Source organism: Pleurodeles waltl, chromosome 4_2, assembly GCF_031143425.1.
Source record: "Pleurodeles waltl isolate 20211129_DDA chromosome 4_2, aPleWal1.hap1.20221129, whole genome shotgun sequence".
NCBI lineage: Eukaryota > Metazoa > Chordata > Amphibia > Caudata > Salamandridae > Pleurodeles > Pleurodeles waltl.
Window position 1 is genome coordinate 837,554,677 of NC_090443.1, and position 18,512 is coordinate 837,573,188.

The 18,512-nt window shown below is 47.2% G+C and overlaps 1 protein-coding gene across 1 annotated transcript in view; it reads right to left on the reverse strand.

Moving 5' to 3' along the window:
* The window catches only part of HOOK1 (hook microtubule tethering protein 1), a 921,358-nt gene that overhangs the window by 316,753 nt on the left and 586,093 nt on the right, over positions 1-18,512 (reverse strand). The window contains exons 13-14 of the mRNA XM_069232567.1: positions 1,300-1,387; positions 1,158-1,218 (exon numbers count right to left, since the gene is read on the reverse strand). Coding sequence (XP_069088668.1) covers positions 1,158-1,218; positions 1,300-1,387 — 149 coding nt within the window. The remainder of the gene's footprint in view (positions 1-1,157; positions 1,219-1,299; positions 1,388-18,512) is intronic.

Here is an 18,512-nt window from a genome sequence, read left to right on the forward strand (position 1 = left end):
TCCTAATTGGTATACTTACATATAAGTCCCTAGTACATTGTACAAGATGTACCCAGGGCCCTGAAGTTAAATGCCTCTAGTGCCCTTAGTGGCACCTATAGTGCTATGCACTACTGTGGCAGTGCAAACATGGCTTCAGGTCTACCCTGGGTAGCCTGAATTTAGCAGTATAAAAAATACAGTTCAACCTGTCAAAATAAACCTTTTTTTTTGCAGGTCTAAACCTCCTGTTTAAATATTAATATGTCACCACTATGTAGGCCTTGGAGCCCACAAGGCAGGTTGCATGGTATTTAAAACTAGGACCTATAGAAATGTAATGTTATCGTACTCTTACAGTTACAAGCATCTTAAGGCTATTTTTTTAGTGTGGCAGGGCTAGATGTCCTACGTAGAAAACCTGAATACAAATTAAAATCTTAATACTTTATCTTGAGGATGGGACAAGATAGAGAATTAATTAACCAACTATTTGTAATAGTTATTATAAATCCAATTCAAATGTGAAATCAGATTTTTAATAAGTACTAAGGAAAAGTAACTTTTAGAAAGTTACATTTTTACTTGCTGAAATTCCTGTGTGTTACAGTTGCATTTGATCTCCAACTTATGCAAGCCAATTAGCCTTTGACTGCAAAGTGTCTGCTGCCACGCATACATACCCTCCCTTATTCATTTATTAACCCACTACTCTATCATGCACATAAGTATTCAACCTTTCTTTAATGCACTTGCTCATACAACCATCAATCATTCCATGCACTCACTCCACTAATAATTATCAATTTAATCAGTCAGTCATGTATTCACTCTTGTAGTCACTCATACATGCAGCCTTTGAAATATTCACCCTCTACATAGCCGCACACACAAACTGCCAGTCAATGAAGACTCACATTCACATTATATATAGCTAAGCTTATTTGTTTTGATAATGCTTGTTTTCTTTTCTGCACAATGCAGTCTAGCCCTTTTATACACAGAGAAGAAGGGGCATGCACACCAGGGGGGGTACTCAAATGGTACAGAGATGCCTGTAAAATTATTAGAATAAATTGCATATTTTGACACATACATACACATACCCACACGCACCCCCCCCCACACACATACACACACACATATATATATATATATATAAATATAAAATACCCTACCTGTACTCCACAGGCAGAATTTCAGCAGCGAGGTTGGAGTAACCGGACACTCCAGCAGCACCTAAACAAATGTATAAATTGTTTTTTGTAAGTGTGTACAATTCCATTAAAATACAAAATAAATATAGTTTAATAAAAGTACCAGCTTGATTCAGATGATCCTGTTGAATCTGTGAGCACCTGAGTTCTTCGTTGGTCTCTTTTAAAGCATCCCGCTGTGTTATGAGTCGCTATAAAAAGCATTAGAGATAGTTGCAGAGGATTAAAATTGACTTGGTATCAAATGTAAACAATGTACACAGTAACCATTTCACAAATCATTGTGTAACACCTCTATAAACAATAATGAAGGAATTGAGGAATTACTGAATCAAACTGATGAACAAGCAATGGCAAAGCCAATAAGAGAGGCACTGGCTTTGCGAACTCTTGTGTTGCAAATATGTGGTTAGCAATAAAGCATTTCAAAATATTCGAAAGATGGCCCCCAATGAGTAGGCAACACAGGCCTGCATCTTTGAATGTTCTTGAAATACTTTATCATTGTTTACAACTCCAAAAATTGAAAAACAATTAAAAATTGCAGCATCTGGACGTGGAGACGTGCAGTGTATTTTAACCCCTTCGCTGCCAGGCCTTTTCCCCCTCCTGTGCCAGGCCTTTTTTTGGCTATTTGGGGCAGTTTGCGCTTAGGCCCTCATAACTTTTTGTCCACATAAGCTAGCCATGCCAAATTTGCGTCCTTTTTTTCCAACATCCTAGGGACTTTGTGGGTTTTCATGAAGGAGGCCAAGAAATTAGCCAAAATACAGTGAAAATTTCGTTTTTTTTAAAAAAATTGGAAAAAGTGGATGCAGAAGAAGGCTTGTGGTTTTTTCCCTGAAAATGGCATCAGCAAAGGGTTTGCAGTGCTAAAATCACCAGCTTCCCAGCTTTCAAGAACAGGCAGACTTGAATCAGAAAACCCAATTTTTCAGCACAAATGTGGCATTTTACTGGGACATACCCCATTTTTACAATTGTTTGTGCTGTCAGCCTCCTTCCAGTCAGTGACAGAAATGGGCGTGAAACCAATGCTGGATCCCAGAAACCTAAACATTTCTGAAAAGTAGACAAAATTCTGAATTCAGCAAGGGGTCATTTGTGTAGATCCTACAAGGGTTTCCTACAGAAAATAACAACTGAAAAAGAAAAATATTGAAATTGAGGTGAAAAAAACAGCAATTTTTCTCTATGTTTTACTCCGTAACTTTTTCCTGCAATGTCAGATTTTCGAAAGCAATATACCGTTACGTCTGCTGGACTCCTCTGGTTGCGGGGATATATAGGGCTTGTAGGTTCATCAAGAACCCAAGGTACCAAGAGCCAATAAATGAGCTGCACCCTGCAGTGCGTTTTTATTCTATACCGGGTATACAGCAATTCATTTGCTGAAATATAAAGAGTCAAAAATAGCTATCAAGAAAACCTTTGTATTTCCAAAATGGGCACAAGATAAGGTGTTGAGGAGCAGTGGTTATTTGCACATCTCTGAATTCCGGGGTGACCATACTAGCATGTGAATTACAGGGCATTTCTCAAATAGATATCTTTTTTACACACTCTCTTATATTTGGAAGGAAAAAATGTAGAGAAAGACAAGAGGCAATAACACTTGTTTTGCTAATCTATGTTCCCCCAAGTCTCCCGATGAAAATTATACCTCACTTGTGTGGGTAGGCCTAGCGCCCGCAACAGGAAACACCCCAAAACGCAACGTGCACACATCACATTTTTTTTAAGAAAACAGAGGTGTTTTTTGCAAAGTGCCTACCTGTAGATTTTGGCCTCTAGCTCAGCCGGCACCTAGGGAAACCTACCAAACCTGTGCATTTTTGAAAACTAGAGACCTAGGGGAATCCAAGATGGGGTGACTTGTGGGGCTCTGACCAGGTTCTGTTACCCAGAATCCTTTGCAAACCTCAAAATGTGGCTAAAAAAACAAATTTTCCTCACATTTTGGTTACAGAAAGTTCTGGAATCAGAGAGGAGCCACAAATTTCCTTCCACCCAGCGTTCCCCCAAGTCTCCCGATAAAAATGATACCTCACTTGTGTGGGTAGGCCTAGCGCCCGCGACAGGAAATGCCCCAAAACGCAACGTGGACACATCAATTTTTTTTAAAGAAAAGAGGTGTTTTTTGCAAAGTGCCTACCTGTAGATTTTGGCCTCTAGCTCAGCCGGCACCTAGGGAAACCTACCAAACCTATGCATTTGTGGAAACTAGAGACCTAGGGGAATCCAAGATTGGGTGACTTGTGGGGCTCTGACCAGGTTTTGTTACCCAGAATCCTTTGCAAACCTCAAAATTTGGCTAAAAAACACATTTTCCTCACATTTTGGTGACAGAAAGTTCTGGAATCAGAGAGGAGCCACAAATTTACTTCCACCCAGCGTTCCCCCAAGTCTCCCGATAAAAATGATACCTCACTTGTGTGGGTAGGACCAGCGCCCACAAAAGGAAATGGCCCAAAACACAACGTAGACACATCAAATTTTTTCATAGAAAACCGTGCCTACCTGTGGATTTTGGCCTCCAGCTCAGCCGGCACCTGGGGAAACCTAGCAAACCAGTGCATTTTTGAAAACTAGAAACCCAGGGGAATCCAAGATGGGGTGACTTGTGGGGCTCTGACCAGGTTCTGTTACCCAGAATCCTTTGCAAACCTCAAAATGTGGCTAAAAAAACAAATTTTCCTCACATTTTGGTTACAGAAAGTTCTGGAATCAGAGAGGAGCCACAAATTTCCTTCCACCCAGCGTTCCCCCAAGTCTCCCGATAAAAATTATACCTCACTTGTGTGGGTAGGCCTAGCGCCCGCGACAGGAAATGCCCCAAAACGCAACGTGGACACATCAATTTTTTTTAAAGAAAACAGAGGTGTTTTTTGCAAAGTGCCTACCTGTAGATTTTGGCCTCTAGCTCAGCTAGGCACCTAGGGAAACCTACCAAACCTATGCATTTGTGGAAACTAGAGACCTAGGGGAATCCAAGATTGGGTGACTTGTGGGGCTCTGACCAGGTTTTGTTACCCAGAATCCTTTGCAAACCTCAAAATTTGGCTAAAAAACACATTTTCCTCACATTTTGGTGACAGAAAGTTCTGGAATCAGAGAGGAGCCACAAATTTCCTTCCACCCAGCGTTTCCCCAAGTCTCCCGATAAAAATGATACCTCACTTGTGTGGGTAGGACCAGCGCCCACAAAAGGAAATGGCCCAAAACACAATGTAGACACATCAATTTTTTTCATAGAAAACCGTGCCTACCTGTGAATTTTGGCCTGTAGCTCAGCCGGCACCTGGGGAAACCTAGCAAACCAGTGCATTTTTGAAAACTAGAAACCCAGGGGAATCCAAGATGGGGTGACTTGCGGGGCTCTGACCAGGTTCTGTTACCCAGAATCCTTTGCAAACATCAAAATTTGGCCCAAAAAACACTTTTTCCTCTCATTTCGGTGACAGAAAGTTCTGGAATCTGAGAGGAGCCACAAATTTCCTTCCACCCAGCGTTCCCCTAAGTCTCTCGATAAAAATGGTACCTCACTTCTGTGGGTAGGCCTAACGCCCACGAAAGAAAATGGCCCAAAACACAACGTGGACACAACACATTTTTTCACAGAAAACAGAGGTGTTTTTTGCAAAGTGCCTACCTGTGGATTTTGGCCTCTAGCTCAGCCGGCCCCACGGGGGGGGGCAGAAATGGCCAAAAATAAATTTGCCCCCCCAACCCCCACCCCCGCCCCGGGAGCGACCCTTGCCTATGGGGTCGCTACCCCTGCGTGACATTGGCGCCCAAAAAAAAATCCCCGGTGCCTAGTGGTTTCTGCCCCCTTGGGGGCAGATTGACCTAAAATCGGCCAATCTGCCCCCAAGGGGGGCAGAAATGGTCTAAATACAATTTGCCCCCCAGGGGAGCGACCCTTGCCTAATGGGTCGCTCCCCATCTAAAAAACAAAAAAACAAAAAAAAAAACACAAAAAAAAAATTTGCCCTGGTGCCTAGAGGTTTCTGCCCCCAGGGGGGGGCAGAAATGGCCTAAAATAAATTTGCCCCCCCAATCCCACCCTCCCCCCCGGGAGCGACACTTGCCTACGGGGTCGCTCCCCCTGCGTGACATTGGCGCCAAAAATAAAATCCCCGGCGCCTAGTGGTTTCTGCCCCCCTTGGGGGCAGATTGGCGTAGCAAAAAATGGGCGATTAAATGGCCTAAATACAATTTTCCCCTTCAGGGGAGCTACCCTTGTGCAAGGGGTCGCTCCCCATCTGTAAAATAAAAAAAAACTAAAAATCCCCGGTGCCTAGTGGTTTCTGCCCTCCTTGGGGGCAGATCGGCCTAATCAAAATAGGCTGATCTACCCCCCAGGGGGGCAGAAATGCCCTAAAATAATTCCCCCCCCCCAAGGGAGCGACCCTTGCCTAAGGGGTCCCTCCCCTTGCGTGAAATTTACGAAAACAAAAAAAACTCCCTGGTGTCTAGTGGTTTCTGCCCCCCTTGGGGGCAGATTGGCCTCATCAAAATAGGCCAATCTGCCCCCAAGGGGGGCAGAAATGGCCTAAATATAATTTGCCCCATAGGGGAGCGACCCTTGCCTAAGGGGTCGCTCCCCACCTAAAAAAACAAAAAACAAAACAAATAGAAAAAAAAAAAAATGATCCTTGGTGCCCTAGAGGTTTCAGCCCCCCCCCGGGGGCAGAAAAGGCCTTCCCAAAAAAATGCCCCCCCCGGAGCGACCCTTGCCCAAGGGGTCGCTCCCTTATGTTCATAACAGACACAAAAAAAAATCCCTGGTGTCTAGTGGGGTTTCAAAAGCCGGATTGCAAGCAATCCGGCTTTTGAAACCCTGGGAGAGACTTCAAAGGGAAGGAAATACATTTCCTTCCCTTTGAAGCCTCTCCGGGCCTCCCCCACGTGATTGAAAGAGAAATGCTGAGCATTTCTCTTTCAATCGCGCTGGAAGCAGAGCTTCCAGCACGATGGGGGAGACCCTGTGACTAATCAGCGCGCGCTCGTGCGCTGACGTCACTGAGGGGTGGGAGGGGGGTTCGGGGGTGGAAGGGGAAGGGCTTCCCCTTCCATCCCCGCCTTGGGGGGGTGGGTGGGGTGCACAGGAGGGGCGCGCTAGCTCTCTCCCAAGTTCCTGTGACTTGGACGAGGTGACCTCGTCCAAGGCACACGGGAACTGTAGCCTTGGACGAGGTCACCTCGTCCAAGGCACAGAACAGGTTAAATGTAGGAGAGGTACTGGTGTGTTTTACATGTCCTGAAGTGAAAATACTGCTAAATGTGGTTTTCACTATTGCAAGGCCTATCTCTCCCATAGAGTAACATGGGGATTGCCTTGAAATATCTTTTAACTGTAATTTCCCATTTGGAGCTGATAGAGTTATGGAGTTTGGAGTCTCTGAACTCACAATTTAAAAATACATCTTTTGGTGAAGTTGGTTTTTACATTGTAAGTTTGAAAATGCTGCTTTTAGAAAGTGGGCATTTTCTTGCTTAACCATTCTGTGCCTCTGCCTGGCTGTGGAATGCATGTCTGAATCAGGATGACAGTTGGGTTGTTTCTGAATTAACTTGAGACAGTCACACAAAGGGAGCTGAGGTATGCCCTGCATATCCTGATGGGTCTTCCTGGGCTACAATGGTGGAAGGAGCTGACACTTGCACCTGAATTAGCTGTGCCTGTCCTTACATAATGCAGTCTCCCACCCCTTGGAGTGTGTCTGGGGCCAGGGCAGGAAAGGCAGGGTCTTATGCACTACAAAGACTTTCCTATGATGTTTGCCTTCTTCTAAGGCAGAAATGAGTATAGGTATTGGACAACTTCATAACACTTCTGTACTGACATTCTGCCAGGAAGAAGAGTTAGATGCTGTAGGATGGACTGTCACTCTGCCTGTTGCTTTGTTGTGCTGGCCTGCTGCTTGCTGCTTCTGTTCTGGGAGTGAAAGGACTGGACTTTGCTTTCTATATCCTGCTTCCAAAGGCTCTCCCAGGGCTTGGACTGAGCTTACCTTCTGTTAGAAGTCTTAGAGACATCACCTGCCAGCATCTTACTGAGAGTCCTGACTCGCCAAGTAGTGCCAAATTCAGTTCCTGGGCCCTTAGGAGTGAGTTCTGGCGAAACCAAGAAGAAACCAAGTACATTGACTCCAGAGTGAGTTTGGAACTAGTGCTGCTGTCCGAATTTGTGCCAGTGCCTACACTGGAGCCGTGGTCCCTGCTGAGTGCAATGACCATGACCAATGCCATTTCAGTGGATCCGAAGTCCTGCCCCAGCGTGAGTCCCGAGTGCCATGTCACCGATGTCCGTGACACCCAACTCCACCACATCACCTGTAGCCCCTTGGTGTGATCGCGATTCCGTGAAGACTCACATCTTGACCTGCTGGATTTATCGACCCTGCCGGATCGTAAGGAACCGACGCCTTGCCACCGACACAGCATCACCTCCCCTGCAACCGACGCCTCACATCCCCTGCCTCGCACTAAGGAACCAACACCTCACCTCCCTGGTAGCAGTAGGGAACCAATGCCATACCGTCTCCAGAGACTCCTCACCTCCTGACTCTGTGCAACATCTTTGATTTCTCATAGCTTTCAAAGGCACTTTGCTGGGGTCTGTGTGACTCCGTGACAGGCCAGCACTCCTTCGCAAGTGGCGTCGGACTGTTGGAAATGACTCTGTCGAGATGTAGCGATAGCCCCAGTTGGTGCTATTGTATTTCTAAGCACTTTACTGAGATGTAATCTTTAAAAATGTGTATCTTTGTTTGTGCATGCTGGATTTTTATTGTTTTGATCTTATTTTACTCAGATAAGTATTGGCAATTTTCTAAACTGGTGTGGAGCACTTTTGTGGTGTTTTCACTGTGTTAATGTGTGTGTGTATACAAATACTTTACACATTGCCTCTGAGATACGCCAAAGCAGGGGTTATCTTAGTTGTGTGACTCCCTTACCTTGACCAGATTGAGTGTCCCTACTTGGACAGGGTGTAAAACACCGCCAACTAGAGACCCCATTTCTAAAAATGCCATAAAATGGAACACCAATTTCCTTAAGTATGTATTGTTTTAACATTAAAAGAAATGATGATTAACAGCAGAAAACTTAAAAGTAAAAAAAATAAATCTACAATTGAGTAGCATATGCTATACTACTAAGTAAGCATCTACAGTAATCAAGTACGTAACCATTTCACAAAGTAACAGAAAGGGAAAAAATAAGGAAAAGAGAATGGAAGGAAGAAATTATGGGAGAATGGAAGTCGGGAACACAATGAGGGAAGAGGAAGAGAGCGAAAGAAAGAGCATGTAACGTATGGTAGGAAGTATTAGAAAGGAATGAAAGGAGATGTGGGAAGAGAAAATAAAGAAATTGAAAAAAGGAATAAACAATAGGGATCAGAAAGGAAGTGAGACATGGAAAAGGAAGGAAGGCAGGAAAAAGAAAGGAAGAGAAGAAAAGCTAATGGAAGGGAAAGATATTTATGTTCCTGCTCCTTCTGAACTCTTAAGGGCCTATGCAGAAACAGCAATTTGTAGTATGTTTTGTAGCACTACAAAAGTACTACAAAATGTTATTCACAAACCTAAGGGGAAGAGTTTCCGCCTCTGCTTTTCCTACCTTTTTTCTGTGAAAGAGATCTCCCATCCGACTACAGAGTTCCCACACAAATAGGTGTATGTTTAAGTAGTAAATGTGGGAGGGACAGATGGGAGTGGTTCGAAAATAGGGAATACTTATTACTAAAGGGGAAGGGATTAGCAAGGAGTAAGGGGGATTTTAGAGAGGGTCTGGGACAGGTTTAGGAAGGACATTCATCCTCCCACAAGAGTAAGCCCGCTGCTGTTCAGAAATTGCACCTCTAAAATTACTATAGTCAAAAAGCACTCAAAAATAGTAGTAAATTATTCGAGCTCAGAGCTAAAGTCCAACACCATTTGTTTAACATTAAATTATATTTATTTAGATTTGTAACTATTTTAAGTAATTCAATTTAATATTTTTTTCTATGGGGGGGGAGGGTTACCCTGCCTCCATTATTTTCTATAAGAAATACAAGCTCGTAATGACTGTGTGGGACAGGTCTGCTCCTCCCCTCGGTTGCTGTGCTCGCCAACAGGCAAGGACGCTCTGCCGATGGACAAATGCTGCGCGTGAACCACTTGAAAGTTGGAGCAGCAGGAAATTGCCCTATACGCCTTATATGCCTTTAAAGCCCAGAAAATGTTACATTAAAAGCATCTAAAAGCACCTTGAACTGCACATGAATATCCGAACAGCTCCTGAAAATCTGAACATTGGAGCTTGTGGCAAAAACACTGGAAGGTGGCAAAAACACTGCATACAGGAAGACATTTGAGGTAACCAGAGGATATCAGAACTTAAAAAGTACTAAAGCACTATGGAGATGCTTGCTTAGTGTCCCTCTTGCAAGAGCTTGTGAGTGGAGGCAGCGGCAGCCATCCGGACCTATCAGGGTAGGAGGTAAGTGGCTGATACCTTACGGCACGCAGAAGAGAGGCAGGTGCGGCCGGAGGTGAGACTGAGAATCAGACCGCACACCGTGTGGACAGGGTAACCTGTTTAACAGACCTGAGTGACCGAGAGAGGTACTGAGATTCATGCTACCCCTGGAGAAATAACCAGCGTGAGGGTGGAGTGTTGGGGACAATTCTACCAAGCAAAGGGCTGGGATGCCAGCCAGTGCATGTTAACATTTTTCTTCCAGGTAGTCACATCACACCCCTAGATCCGCATCACAAGCAATGACCCTCCTGGGGGGAGTTCCCGTCCATGGTCCCTCCTCTCTGGGAAGCTGACACGCACAAGGTCCGAAACGCACACCCATACTGTTCCCCTGCACACTTCTGGGCTTCTTAAAAAGGTCCTATCTTGGAATGTTAATGGACTCCGAGACAAGATTAAGAGATCTGCTGTTTTTGGCACCCTTTGCCGCTTTGTCCCCTAAGTAGCATTGCTCCAAGAAACGCACCTGTTGGGCGCACACTGCCCAATGCTATCGCGAGGTGGCTACGATAAGATATACCATGCGGGCTCTACTAGAGGCTCTAGGAGAGTGGCAATCCTTATCAGGGCCGGCTTTTGGGTGGTGTGAGCGGTGTAACGGCACCGGGTGCTGACCTTAAGGGGGCGCTGTGTTTAGCAATAACTTCCGAAACTTGCGATTTAAAAGCACCTACTGAAGAGTTCCTTGTGCGGTTAACCTTCAAGAAACAATTAAAATGTCAAGATACCTCTTGTGATTAATGTTCCTGCTAGAGAGAGAGATAAGAGTTTTGCCTAGTGGCAGCTTTGGCTCAACAAAAAGTAGCATGGAGGGTTAATATGCCTGCTGCAAAAAACAGAACTATGGGGCATATTTAGGAAAATGCACCCCTTAGCGCCCCCCCATGCACCTCTTAGCACCCCCCCTAACGCCACCATGTGTGCGTCATATTTAAAATACGGTGCACCATGGCGTTAGTTAGGGGACTAGCGGCATAATTTTTTACGCTAGTCCGGCGCTTTGCAGGATTAGCGTAAAAAATGTTGACGCTAATCTTGCAAAGCACCCAGAGGCCCACTGTAACCAATGGAAGCCTCCTTTTAATACCTGCTCTGAGCAGACGTTAAAAGTGCTGGAAAAAAAATGACGCAAAGAAATCTGACAGATTTCTTTGCGTCATTATTTTGGCCCCCTAACGGGGGGATGCCCCCTTTTGCATACATTATGCCTGGCGCAGGCACAATGTCGCGTAAATGGTTACAAAGTGGCGCAATGCATGCATTGCACCGCTTTGTAAATATGGCGCAGTGTTTTTGGCTTTCTAACGCCACATTAGTGTAAAAAATGACACTAATGTGGTGTTAGAATGTCACTAGGGGCTCTTAAATATGCCCTTATGGCAGTGCTTAATTTGTGCTTGTTGTTTCCGGTGCAGAGCACCAGTACTTATTTTTGAGGGACGGTGCTTAATTTTCTGCCTCAAGCACTTACTGCGAGAAAAAGTCATATGGGAAAGATGGAGGAAGAGAAAAACGCAAAAGCCTCACAATGGGAAAAAACAGAAATCCGCAAGAGTGAGCTGAAGGTGCAGGGAGTGCCTGTAAATGGATTGAAGAGGCCCGAGATGGCTTCAGGATTACACTGCCTCTGCATTTTGTGTTCACACATTTAATTGCAGCAGCTGTGTGTTTACGAGGAGGGCTTTGGGCACCGGCACCTTTTTATTTACAAATTAAGCAATGCCCTTTGGAGCATATTTGAAAAAAGAGGTGCTGCGCCACTTTTCTTGCGCCCCTTAGCACCCCCCAACACCACCATGTGTTCGTCATATTTAAAATTCGGCGCACCATGGTGGTAGTTAGGGGACTAGCGTCAGAATTTTTTATGCATCGCTTTGCAGGATTAGCATAAAAAATGTTGACGCTAATCCTGCAAAGCACCCAGAGGTCCATTGTAACCATTGGAAGCCTCCTTTCAATGCCTGCTCTGAGCAGGCATTAAAAGTGCAGGAAAAATCTGTGAGATTTCTTTGTGCCATTTGTTTTGGCCCCTCTGACATGAGGATGGCCCCTTTGCATACATTATGCCTGGTGCAGGCAAAATGTAGCGCAAAGGGTTACAAAGTGGTGCAATGCATGCATTGCACCACTTTGTAAATATGGCGCAGCGTTTTAGCCTTGTAACGCCACATTACCTTAAAAAAATCACACTAATATGGCGTAAGAATGGCACTAGGGGCTCTTAAATATGCCCCATGGGGCATATTTGGAAAAAGTGTCGCGGCACACAGTTCTGCACCACTTTTCTTACGCCCCTTAGCACTCCCCTAATGCCACCATGTGTGCGCTGTATTTGAAATACGGTGCAACATGGTGGTAGTTAGGGGACTAGTGTCAGTATTTTTTTAAGCTAGTGCGGCGCTTTGCAGGATTAGCGTAAAAAATGTTGATGCTAATCCTGCAAAGCACCCAGAGGCCCATTGTTACCAACAGAAGCCTTCTTTTAACGCCTGCTCTGAGCAGGCGTTAAAAGTGCCGGAAAAAATGACGCAAAGAAATCTGTCAGATTGTGCCACTTTGTAAATATAGCATGGCGTTTTTGGCCTTTTAACACCACATTAGCGTAAGAAAATTACGCTAATGTGGTGTTAGAATGGCGCTAGGGGCTCTTAAATATGCCCCTATATTTTAAGTGGCTAGTTGTGCTTTAAAACACATGAATGTATGTGAAAGGGGAGCGATGGAGAGATGAGGGGTACATTCGCCTGGTGGTAGTGAGTGAAACCGAGGAGGAGGTCATAGGGTGGGGGGCGCCACAATAAACTGTCGCACAGGGCACAAGCAGTCCTAAAGCCGGCCCTGATCTATATACACCGCTCAGTACCGACTGTGATCACTTCAACTAAGCTGGACCCACAGGGCCGTTACATTGCTGTGTCGGGCACGCTTAGCGGCCAATCTGTTAACCTTCTGAGTGTTTACGCCACCTCTGTAGCACTGGCGCACTTTCTAGTAACTCTCCCAAGAGATGGTGGCGCAACTCCCCCCAGGCCTGACACTCCTGGAGGGTGACTTCAATGCTGTCATGAGCCCAGAGATTGACGCCACCGGAACACCCGTGGTGAACCGGATTGCCCGGGCCAAGCAACTGCTCTGTTGGCCGGAGGGGTTGGGTCTCTGCGATGTGTGGCGGGTTTGGCACCTCAGAACAAAGCAATACACGCATACATCGTGGCTCATCACACACACACGAGAATACACCTCCTCTTCATGCCAGCTTCTGAAGTCCTTCGGGTCGCGAATCCAGAGATACTCGCGTATGGAATATCAGATCACGCACCACTTCTGGTGCAGATGGATGACCTTGGCAAGGCTCAGCGCCCCATGTGGCGACTAAATGCTTGGTACCTTCAAGATGAAACCTATTTTGCACACAATGTGGGCCGCCAGCAAACCAACCCTGTGAGGGCATGCCAGGCATCTCCTCTGGGTGCGGGAATGACCAAAGAACCAGCAAATAACAGGCCTTGAGGCCCAGGCACTACGTCTCGAAATGCAACTTTCCTCTACTAATCATGCGGCCACCACCAGGCACCTGCGATTGATTTGAGAGGAAATCCGTCATCTCACACTTGAATCAGCCAAGCATATGTGGCATGCCTCAGTAGCACGTGTATATGGATGGGATGATCCATATGGTAAGCTACTGCACTTGCTGGCATCCCGACCCTTTGCTTGGTAGAACTGTCCTCGAAATCACTGATGACCCCGGTGTCTCTTGCAAGATGCCCCAGGCTATCGCTCAGGGTTTTGACGAGTACTATGCCAGACTATATGCAGAACGACCGACACCCCCAATCGGAGTGAGAGGCTCCCCTGTTGAGCGACATATCCCTCCCTAGCATCTCTGTCGCAGAGAGAGAGGACCTAGATGAGCCTATAGCGCTGGAGGCCATTAGAGAGGCTGTGTCGGCCCTGGCCACAGGCAAGACCCCGGGCCTGAATGGATTTCCGGCACAGCTCTACTGCAAGTGCATCGACCTCTTAGCCCCACACTTTGTTGAACCTGTATGCTGAAGCCAAGCGGCCGGGGAACTTCTCCTCAGACCTCGATCAGGCAACTATTACGTAGTTATACCGAATTCCCTTCTGTACTCATCTTCCTATGCGGCCTACCGTCCCATCTCGCTCCTCAACACTGAAATAAAAATTCTCTCCACAATACTAGCTAGTAGGTTGAAAATGGTACTACCCTCCCTAATCCACCCAGACCAGTGTGGATTCATGCTGGGTAGAAGCACCCGGCACTGCCTTAGGCAGCTTCATGCAGAGTTGGCCCTTCGCCAATCTTTACCCCCGCACCTAGCGCCACTCCTCATAGACTCTGAGAAAGTGTTTGACACAGTCGACTGGTCGTATCTCTCCCAGGTGCTCATAAAGGCGGGGAGTGGCCCTAGGCTTCGAGGGCTGGTGCGGCTCCTCTACTACAACCTGACTGCTTGAGTGCAGGTAAGCGGGGTGATCTCTTCCCCCTTCCGCATCGCCGTGGAACCAGTCAGGGATGCCCACTGTCCCTGCTTTTTTTTGCCATAGCGATTGAGCCACCAGCAAAGATCATAGCGGAAGACCCGCTCATCAGTGAGTGGGCTTGGGCCTCCGGATGGGAGGACCGTATCGCTTGCATGCAGATGATGTATTCCTCTACCTATGTGCCCCAGCCAGCAGTGGGCCCTGGTGCCTGCAGTAATTGGAGCTTTTTTCTGAGGCCTCGGGCCTGACAATCAACCAAGGCAAGTATGTACTAGTCCCACTGCATTCTGCTAGGGACTGCAATTATTGGCAGGCAGCATCCCCATCCGACGCAACAGCTTCATGGGCGCTTAATGTCGTGCCACTCACACAAAAGATCAGGGACGACCTCAAAAGGTGGCAGACCCGACCCCTTAATGTCCTGGGAAGAACCGCGCTGTACAAAATGATGATCCTATCCGGTTTCTTTTATCTTCTTCAGAATTATCCCTACCAGCTCCCCAAGGGATGGTTTCATCAAATGGATGCAATGGCGCAACAATTTCTATGGTATACCTCTCGCCGAAGTCTCGCACTTCACACTTGCCAAAAGGACGTGCAGGAGGGGGGACTTGGAATGTCTAATTTATATCTATATTATCTGGCTATACAGCTGCTAGTGGTTAATGATTGGCTGGTGGGTGGGTTGTCAGACCCAGTGTATCAACTTGAACTCTTGTCATTGGCCTTCCCCAAGCTGTTTGAATTGCGGTATCGTGCCCTCCTTCTGCGAGAGATTCCTGAAATGACAAGGGTGGTACTTATAGGATGGAGGGCAGCACAGGGGGGGACGGGGTGGTGAGCAAGTCTCTCCCAGCAAACCCCACTGCGGGGAGCATGGTTCTGTGAGGTCTCCGCCCTGGAGGGGTTCTACAAGTGGAACAGCATAGGTATTTCCCTTCTGGGGGATGTCTGGAGAGGTTCCCTTATGCTGTCTTTGCAAGAACTTCAGCGGCAATACTCACTCTCCAAGATCCAGTTTCATAAAATAAGCAGTTGCGGTATGCGCTGGGAGCCCACGTCCAGGCTGGTACGGTTCTCCCTGAATTTAGTCCAGTGGTGGTGAAAATCCTGATGGGTGGCTTGGGCAGAGGTGGGGTGTCCCAGATCTATCGTATCTTGATTACCAACACAGCAAAGCCGTTAACAAGTCTCCAGGAGTGATGGGAGGGCTGGCAGGGTCCGCTGGAGGAGGAGGATTGGCGCAATGCTCTGATTGCCCCCAGGGGTCTGAGTATAACTACATGCCTCAGGCTGGTGCAGGCATGTTGTCTACATACTACATTCCTTACTTCTGACAGATTGTACAGAGCGGGCCCCCGACCTCATGCTGATTGTCCCCGCTGCACAGGTCCCAATGCAGACTTTTACCACATAGTGAGGGCTTGTTCGCGCATGGCGGCCTACTGGCGAGCAGTGACTGCTGAGCTCTCTAGGGTGCTGGCAACAGACGCTGAAATTGCCCCATTACCAATCCTTTTGGGTGTCCTAGAGGGAGTAGGAAATAGTAGGGCTGATCATACCTTCTTGGGGATAGCATGCCTGGTGGCCAAGCATGACATAACTACCAACTGGAATTCGGAGACAGTGCGAATGCTTCCTCGAGGGAGGCAAGGAGTGGATTAGTGTGCCCAAAAGGAGAAATTAGTGTGTGAGACACGAGGGTGCCCGATTAAGCATAACAAAGTGTGGGGGAAATGGACAGGGGCATTGTGATGATTGTACGACGAAACAACGACTTTAAAAACAACTACTGCCCTAACAACGAGGTCGGAACACCGACCTCGTTGCTACTACTAATGATTTTACCACGAATGCCTTAACAACAATATTTCGTTGTAAAGGCATTCCTGATAAAAGCATTAGTAATAGGCACCATTCACCCTACATCCCTCACCCCAACCCCCCCAACCCCACCCCAAAACCTAAAACCCCCTAACCCCCCACCCCCTCCCCAAAAGCAAAAACGCCCCACCCCCCCAACCCCACCCCAAAACCTAAAACCCCGGACCCCCCACCCTCTCCCCAAAACCAAAAACGCCCCACCCCCCCAACCCCACCCCAAAACCTAAAACCCCCTGACCCCCCACCCCCTCCCCAAAACCAAAAACGCCCCAACCCCACCCCAAAACCTAAAACCCCCTAACCCCACACCCCCTGCCCCAAAACCAAAAACGCCCAACCCCACCCCAAAACCTAAAACCCCCTTACGCCCCACCCCCTCCCCAAAACCAAAAACGCCCCACCCCCCCAACACCCCCTGACCCCCCACCCCCTCCCCAAAACCAAAAACACCCCATCCCCCCAACCCCACCCCACCCCAAAACCTAAAACCCCCTGACCCCCAACCCCCTCCCCAAAACCAAAAATGCCCCACCCCCCAACCCCACCCCAAAACCTAAAACCCCCTAACCCCCCACCCCCTCCCCAAAACCAAAAATGCCCCACCCCCCAACCCCACCCCAAAACCTAAAACCCCCTAACCCCCACCCCCTCCCCAAAACCAAAAACGCCCCATCCCCACAACCCTACCCCAAAACCTAAAACCCCCTGACCCCCCACCCCCTCCCCAAAACCCAAAACGCCCCACCCCAAAACCTAAAACCCCCTAACCCCCCACCCCCTCCCCAAAAACGCCCCAGCCCCCAACCCCACCCCAAAACCTAAGACCCCCCACCCCCTCCCCAAAACCTAAACCCACCACTTACCTTCGCCAACTCCATTCTTTGTACCTTAACCACGCATGTTCGCTGTTCAGAACATACGTAGTTAAGGCACAAAAAAAAAGAGTCGTGGTTAAAAAAAGCGTTGTTGCGCTTTCGTTAACCATGACTTTCGTTAAAAAAAAGTCGTAAAAAAGGATGTTTCCCCATTGTGATGTTTATTACTGAGCAGCCCTAAAACATGATAAGATTAAGTGCATGTGTCCGCAGACAAAATAATGTATTAGTGATATGCTCTATTGAAGCCCACTGGGAAAACTGCAACTGTATAATGTTATGGAACTGTGGTGCAGATGTGACCTGTTGTTATCAGGTTGTTGAAGCAATAAAAATCAATAAAATGGTTTATCAAAAAAAGAATGGGAAAAAAGATTGCTCCACGGGGTGCTCTTACTCAGACCCCCACCGTGAAACTCACCTCCATGGACCATATACTTGAGAGGGCGACAGGGGTGGTGAGCACAGAAATCACCCTTTTGGAAAGGAGGCTATCACTAAGCCTTAGCTCTCCCACACTGGTTTCACATTCCACAACAGTAATACCCCCAGTTCTGGATCTGGTCATGGACAAGGACATTGCTTCCAGAACTCTACAGGCACCTACATTCACGCCTAGCCCTACTCTACATATCCCATCACAGGTACTTCAAAGAGATTCCATCACAGAAAGCAGAAAGTGTAGCCTTGACCCAATGACCTGCTTAGCCCTTATCACTAAGCCCAAACTCGAGCCCAAGAAGATTACTCGTGCAAAAAACACCGGCAAGAAAGAGAAAGCTCCAGGCTCTTTACCCACCTCCCTTTCAAGCCTACTACATGACAAGTCCTCCCAGTGCAGGGACTTACCAATCCCTCTGTCACCTATTTCATCCCAAGAGACAAACAAGAGTCTCCAAGCATTTAAATTATCACTCATGACCAATTTTATGAGGAGTTTTATAGAGAAGCTCAGGCATATAATAGAGATAGAACTTGTCCCACTAGTTGCTTGCCTTGATCAGAATGATATGAAATTAGAGGCCTTAAAGGTTCCATTACCACCATCACCACCACCCTCCCCAATGTCAGGCAGTAGATCTTTACCTGTCTTAGAGCCTCAGCAACTAAAAATGCAGCGGACGCAGGCCAGGAATAACTGCCCCTCGAACAGCAACAGCAACAGCCTAGCTTGCCCAAACCTGCTACGAGCCCAAGTCTAGGGGGCGACTTGGAAAAGTCGGCCTTATGCTGCAATGGCCCACAGCCGGGAGAAAGATGTGTAAGTGGAAGCCCTAAACCTATCACCTATCTAGGCAAACCTTACATTAGCTATCCCCAACCGTCACCAGAATGCATGCCTTATTTAACTGTGCTTAAAGATGTCCCTGGCTGCAAACAAATGCTGCTTGGTCACAGGATCTAGCTCAGGAGGTCTTGTCGGTGAGATCTCCACGGCTAGACATCAACCCCAATGATTCCCCTGGGGACTGTATACTGGTGAATTTCAAAAGTTCCTGGATTGTTGCAC